Source organism: Oryza glaberrima, chromosome 7 (assembly GCF_000147395.1).
Source record: "Oryza glaberrima chromosome 7, OglaRS2, whole genome shotgun sequence".
In the NCBI taxonomy this organism is placed as follows: Eukaryota; Viridiplantae; Streptophyta; class Magnoliopsida; order Poales; family Poaceae; genus Oryza; species Oryza glaberrima.
In genome coordinates, this window is record NC_068332.1 from 5,521,970 (window position 1) to 5,529,650 (window position 7,681).

Below are 7,681 nucleotides of genomic sequence, written 5' to 3' on the forward strand. Positions count from 1 at the left end.
GCATCAAAGTTTTTCCACTATCGAGCATCAGCGGGGTGTCGAATCATACCATATGTTTTCCGACCCTCTTGATGCCATATCATCAACTCGGCATCGGTATGGTTTGAAAACAGCCGCTTCAGGCGATCTTTCGCTGGCAGGTACCACATCACCATAGCTGGAATCTTCTTCTTTGCATCCACCGATGAATCTTGGTCGACCACCTCTCCATCTAAGGCTCCATTACCCGTCTTGTACCAACTCATCCCACATGTTGGGCAACAGTCTAAATCCGCGTATTCTTTGAGGTACAGTATACAATGATTTCACGTGCATGAATCTTTTGAACACCTAGAGATAATGGACGTATAAGTTTCTTGGCTTGATATGTGTTGGTCGGCGACAAGTTTGGCTTAGGAAGCATAACTCTCAACAGATCCATCAAATCGTTGAAGCTAGTGTCCGACCATCCATGTCTGGCCTTTAACCTGAGAAGTTCAAGCACAGAGCGCAACACCGTATAGTCCCTGTCACTCCCTGTCACATCCTTTTGATTCGTCGTAAAGAAGGTCCTTCGCTGCTTTTTCCAACGCTTCCCAATTGTCCAACCCTCGTTTTGTACCAATTAGGACTTCTGATTCAACGTGCCGCAACATATCCTCCAGATCAAAATCAATATCTGCATCATCTATACCAGAGCCACCAAATTCCGGGATCATTCCCTCAAACATGTCTTCGATTATAAAATTTTTCTCCCACATCAAAGCAAAAAAAAAATCAGCCTCTTCATTACGAACGACGACTTCCCCCCGTGACAATTCCATATCTTGTAATCATCCTTAAATCCACACTCTACAATGTGCCCCAAAATTTTCTTCGGATCTTGCAGCATCTTTTCGTTCTTGCAATCAAAGCATGGACAAAAAAATGTCTCTCCCATTCTTCCTCAAAGCATGTGTCTTTGCCTGATCAACAAATTTGGATGCTTCCTTCAAGAACGTCGGATAAGTTCTTCTTGTGTCGTACATCCATACCCAATCCATCTCCTAAAAAACATCTCTGGTGAGTCGAATTGTACTTTATTAAATCATATGAAAAAACGGAACAACTTAAACGAACATTATATTACTCTTCATGCACTAGTGATTCCAATAACATTAATTTAAAAAAAGAAAATTTACCTATAATTACTGGATTTGCAAAACTGGTATGTTCGTCGCATTCCCAAAAATGAAAAAATCCTTTGCTTTTATCCGATGAAAATTGAAATAAATGAAGGCAAACCTAACCAATAATCCATTAAAAAGGTATGGACTACTAAATACTTTTAAAAACATGCCATGAAAGCAATATATGTTAGCTAAAATAAAAATGTGCCTACACTACTCCATTTAAAAAAGTGCAAATTTCATCGCATTGCATCGATAAAAATTGAAATAAGTGGAAGCAAATGAAGTAGGACAAAAAGCATGTCACTTTTTTTATGGATCCCAAGCACAGATTTGAGGTTGAAAACCTTCACCCTAATTTGTGTCAAGTTTAGGAGAGAGAAAACGCCGGGTTTGAATGGGGCAAGCTCGGGCTGGGGACAATATATGGCGTGCATCATTGCGTGCAGTTGCGTTAAGCGGCCCGCACAGGAAAATCTATTATACGTGCAGTTGTCTTAAGCCGACCGCACGAGATAATGGAGATTATCGCATGTGGTCACATTGATAGATTATCCCATGCAGGCGATGACCGGGCTCTGGTGGACCAGTTTTCCAGGCGGCGCAACTTACGGCCCACCTGGAATCTACCGGGGGCCTCATACAGAAAAGCTTTTTCTGTAGTAGTATATATTACACGTATCTGCAAAGTCTCATATTCAAATTCATTATATTTTAGCCGTAACAAAAAGTGCATGTGGACACTCCATGCACACCAACTAGCAAATATCACAAAAATTCTATAAAAAAAATAGACATTTACCCCTAATAGTATTACACATATCTGCAAAAGTCTTATATTATATTTTAGTTATAACAAAAGGTGTAAAAATCCATCAGAATTTTTCCTTTTTAATTTGTTACGGCTAAAATATAATGAATTTGAAGATAAGATTTTACATGTAGGTGTAATACTATTCGAAATATGTGTCCAATTTTTTCTAGAATTTTATGTGACATTTGCTAGTTGGTGTGTACGGAGTGTGCACGGGAAGCTCGTGCGCATGGACGTTCCGAACTTTTACTAGCTGATGGTTGTTATTATACCATAAGTAACCCAAACAAATATCAATGGAAGGTAAGACAGTTCAATCTGCAGCATGGTTAGATATATAAATATCAATGGAAGGTAAGACAAATTTATCTGACGGCCTTTTTTTTTCTAATGCTTATACTTATCAGCTAAATTTAAATTTTTCAACCTTGTTTTTTCATCGAAGTTTATTTTTCAGTGTTTGTTTTTATATCGCTAAGAACATGTATATAAAAGTTTTATTCCTAAATTACTTTTCGTTTATACAGTACAATTAAATAAGCAGGCTCGTGCATCACATTCTCAATAATTATTTGCACTTCACGATCGATCTGACGGTGATTGACTACCATATATATAGTAGGAATACAAAGCATCGGGTAGATTATCTCTAAGAGCGATATACTCCATATTACTATTTCATCGAGAGTTTCGTTACATATCCAAAAACGGTCTCAAAGAACCCAACCATGGCAGCCACGCCTCCTCCTCCTCCTCCTTCTCCACTCCACATTGTGGTGTTTCCATGGCTGGCCTTCGGCCACATGATCCCCTTCCTCGAGCTCTCCAAGCGGCTGGCGAGGCGAGGCCACGCCATCACCTTCGTCTCCACGCCGAGGAACGCTGGTAGGCTGGGCGCGATCCCACCGGCGATGTCCGCCCACCTCCGCGTCGTGTCGCTCGACCTCCCGGCAGTCGACGGCCTGCCGGAGGGCGCCGAGTCGACGGCCGACATCCCGCCGGAGAAGGTCGGGCTCCTCAAGAAGGCGTTCGACGGCCTCGCCGTGCCCTTCGCTAGCCTCATCGCCGAGGCCTGTGGCGGCGCCGCCGGTGATGGGGAAGAAGCCGCCGCTGGGTTCTCGAGGAAGCCAGACTGGATCATACTCGACTTCGCGCAGAACTGGATATGGCCGATAGCCGAGGAGTATGAGGTGATCTTGAGGCTTTGAGCTCATGCTCATCGTCTCCATTATATTACCATTTCGGTGAATAAAAGGACTAATTCATTGATTTTTGTTTGTTTTATTTGAACCTTGAAGATTGCATGTGCCATCTTCTCCATCTTCCCGGCGGCATTGGGGGCCTTCGTTGGCACGAAACAAGAGAACCTAGCTCACCCGCGTACCACCACGGAAGACTACATGGCCCAGCCAGCGTGGATCCCCTTCCCCTCCACCGTTACATACCGGCGGCATGAAGCGGAGTGGATAGCAGCCAGTTTCCGGCCCAACGCCTCCGGTGTGTCCGATGCTGATCGTTTCTGGGACTCAGAGCGCCCCTCCTGCCGCCTCATCATCTACCGTAGTTGTCCCGAGGCAGAGCCGCGACTGTTCCCGCTCCTCACCAAGCTCTATACTAAGCCGGCCATCCCCTCCGGCCTCCTTGTGCCTCCCGCTCTTGACGACAATGATATTGGTGTGTACAATAGATCCGACCGGTCCTTCGTGGCAGTGATGCAATGGCTTGACAAGCAGCCAAACAAATCTGTCATCTATGTTTCACTCGGGACCGAGGCACCTATCACAGCAGACCATATGCATGAGCTCGCATTTGGACTAGAGCTTGCTGGTGTGCGCTTCCTATGGGCACTCCGTCGTCCGAGTGGCATCAACTGCCACGACGACATGCTCCTCCCCAGTGGGTTCAAGACACGTGTTGCTGCACGTGGCTTAGTGTGCACGGAGTGGGTACCACAGGTGCGCGTGTTAGCGCATGGTGCAGTAGGTGCATTCTTAACACATTGCGGCTGGGGCTCCACCGTGGAGAGCTTCCACTATGGTCAGCCACTGGTGATGCTCCCTTTTATCGCTGACCAGGGCCTAATTGCTCAGGCGGTGGCGGCAACGGGGGTAGGTGTGGAGGTGGCGAGGAACTACGACGATGGCTCGTTCTACAGGAATAATGTTGCGGCGGCGATACAAAGGGTCATGGTGGAGGAGGAGGGGAAGGAATTGGCACACAAAGCCATAGAGTTGTGCGGCATCCTCGGGGATAGAGTCCGGCAGGAGATGTACCTTTATGAGCTTATCGGCTACTTACAGTGCTACAAATGATCATTGCTCACTATACTCTCGCGTCTATCACTCTATACCATGAATGGCCATGTTCTTGTGCCTACAATGAACAAATGTATTTTCACATCTTAATAAATTTCTATAGAAAACCATCAAAATTAATGCATAATAAAACAGTTCTACGGTCAGAAGTACCCATAATAGCATACTTATCAGTTATGTTGAATGGCATGAGAGTAAGGTTTGATCATACACCAATTAGTTTTTTTAAAAAAAAAAACAACCCACACAAAACAGTGTAGTATTTTGTATTGATATAGCAGTAAAAAAAGTGTAATTTATAGCCCTGGAAGGGTGTAGCTAGAAAAATAGAAAAATAACAGGTATACCACGCATTTACAACCGGATCCTTGAGAGTAGGTCTACTAAACGATTGATTGCTCGGCTGACACCCCGCGTGACCGCTCCATCCCCACGTGGACCTGCGCAGTTGTTGGAGTCCAATTTAGATGTTTCTATTTAACAAACCATGTATAATATAGCCTATTTTTATTTCTAAGGTCTTTCTCATCCACATAATTTTGCCCTATGAGCAGTTTTGTTTTTTTTTTTGCTTAGAGAAAAGTTTGTCTGTAAAAAATTTATGAATAATCCACTTTTGTTTTCTCGGGCCATTCTCAATCCATGTGTTTTAAGCCCAACTAGTAATATTATTTTGCCCAGAAAAAAAATGTACATAAAAACTTTATACATACCAACTTTACACATAGAAACTTTATACATTCAAACTTTATGGATAAAAAAATTATGCATCAAAACTTTATAGATAGAAACTTCATAAATAGAAAATTTTATGCAAATGAGTTTATTAGAACTACTATTAAGAGCGTTAGTGCGTGGAATATTGTTCCGAGCGCCAAACATGCGTTAGCCCAGGCCCACCCCACCCCACATCCCGTCATCCCACTCCTACCGACCGGAGTAAATTGTTTACTCCGATCGGGTGCCTCTACCACCCACCTTTATTTGAGTAAACAATTTACTTCGATAATAAAAACAACTTCCCTGCTTTCGATCTCACCCCACGTCCCACATCATGCACCCACCATTATCGGAGTAAATGATTTACTACGATAAAAACAACTTCTCTGCTTTCGGTATATATTCTATTTTTCCCGTACCCAACCAACCACTCTCGCCCCCACTCCGTTTTTTCCTTTTTTTTTCGGATCTAAATTGATCCACTATCCTAGCCCACAGATCGGCGACACACCATGGAGGACGACGACGACACCGTGGTGGTTGATGGCGATGGGCGGCGAGCGGTGGCCGGCGGCGGTTGAGGTGAAGGCACTACTTCGGGCCTCGCTGCCGGACGCTAGGCAGCACCATAACCAGCAAGGAGGTGTTCACCTGAGCCAATAGCAACAACCAGCGGCTGCCCCACGTCGGCGACATTGATAGAACAAGCAAGTAAGGAAATGACACTCTGATTTGCATCTGCATACTCTCCTTCAACTTCACGCATGAAGCCCTAATTTTTTTTGCAAATCAAATTAACATGCAATCTCCAATATTACCTGATCTCAATTGATGGGCTGCACAGGTCCTACATTTGCACATCGTGCTCCATGTGACTAGCCACAGAGGATAGGATGGAGTCCACCGGTGATGGAGATTGTTTGCTATTTTTCTTTTGCTCGTCATCTGTATTGACATGAACGAGAATGTTTTTACATTTTTTTTGTGCTTGTTAGATGATGGATGGCTACTACTGCGCAACGTCAAGCTCAACTCTATACCACACCGCTAGATTCTTCCATGATTCCATGATGGATTTTTGGCTGAATCATTTTTTTTCTTTTCTAGTTTGATTCACTTGTGAGTAATTTTATCGCTTGTGTGTGATTGAGCCTGTAATTTTTTTCATTCATACGACTATTTTGTGATACAGATCAACAATACTCTTAGTACCAGTTTTTACTCTTATACTGTATATTGAACACATCAGTAAACATATTACTACACGGTGGCTATGAGATCATGGCTATATCGAGAGGAATGTGGTAATTGTTTTACTCGCAGACCATAAAATCTAAATAATATTGGTAAAAGAATTACTAGCGTTATAAGCTGGTAGTAATTATTTTACGACCATCTAGGTATGGCGTCATACGATGTGGAGACATTCATGCGAATAAATTTGTTACTTTAGAATGAGCAGATGTGGAAGGCTGGGAGTAAATGAAAAACTCCACGGAGTAAATTCGTTACTTTTAAAACGTGCGGAGATACTAGAAAAACGGAAAATTCGGAAAGAAAAACTAGACGGTAAATATTTTACTAAAACGCGAAAACAGAAAAACTATAGAGAATGAATAAATAACAGAAAAATCTGGATGGTTAATATTTTACCGGGACCATTGATGAAGCACAGATAAGATGGAAAAGAGAAAAAAACACGGAAGGTGGGGTGGTAAAAAACGAAAAAAACGACCCAAGAAAAGGTGGGATGCGGAGAAAGGTGGGGTGGTAAAAAACGGAAAAACCGGAAGAAGAAGGCGGTGTGCAGCGCTCGAATTATTATTCCGCGTTGTAGCGCGTGGAATAGCGCTACCGTGAATTTGTAACAAATTTAATAAAAATAAAAAATCCACATGGGCCTAGATTAGGCCACATGGCCTGCCTGCTCGATGGGCCTCCAGGAAGAAACAAAGAGATCCCATGATGAATCAAGACCATTCATGTATTTGCCAAAAAAAAAAAAAGGAAATTAAACAATCCCACACATATTTTGTCCTGCGAAAAAAGAACCTCAAATCTAATCGCGCGTGGCAAGCGCAAGCGATCGATCACTCATTAGCCATTAAGGATCCTTATGGCTGAAGAGCAAATCGAGAACACAACACCCATAAGGAAATGAATCTTCAAACAAAACTTCAGGATGACACGATGCCGAGAGCATCGTTGCGCCCATTCTCGAGGATCAGAACATGGTTTTCACCTAAAGAGACATCCATCATGGAGAGAGAGATTCCACGAGAACGCCCCAAGGGGGATGCGGCGCCCACAAGTGTCACTGTTGTCGGCCCAAACAGACTGGACTTTCGCCCATAATCTTCCTTCCCTCCCACGCCAACGTGCACCTGCCAGTATCAACAGTCACCATGAACTGAGCACCTTCAACATGCAATCACCACACCAGTGCCTCGCCACTGGCCAGCATCAAGTAGGAGCGTAACATCTGGTGCACTCAACTCCATCCACGTAATTGGGTTGGAAAAGAAGAGGGTGAAAGAGAAGAGTGGATCGCATCTCCCCTGCACTAGACCGCCACAAGGCCATCTTGTGGAAGGCGCCACCGCAACAGGTCTAGCGTCTGTGAAGAGTCCACCGCAGGCCTCAACGTCCACCTCATTGTGTTGCCACCACCGCGGCAAGGCATT

The 7,681-nt window shown here is 43.9% G+C and overlaps 1 protein-coding gene across 1 annotated transcript; it reads left to right on the forward strand.

Annotated features, from left to right (window-relative positions):
- Window positions 1–2,627: 2,627 nt before the first annotated feature.
- Window positions 2,628–4,436, forward strand: LOC127779998 (UDP-glycosyltransferase 91C1-like). Its single transcript, XM_052306941.1, has 2 exons — window positions 2,628–3,152; window positions 3,261–4,436. Exons 1-2 carry the CDS (start codon window positions 2,691–2,693, stop codon window positions 4,272–4,274), a joined length of 1,476 nt encoding a protein of 491 aa, XP_052162901.1. The 5' UTR covers window positions 2,628–2,690; the 3' UTR covers window positions 4,275–4,436.
- The last annotated feature ends 3,245 nt before the right edge of the window (window positions 4,437–7,681 follow it).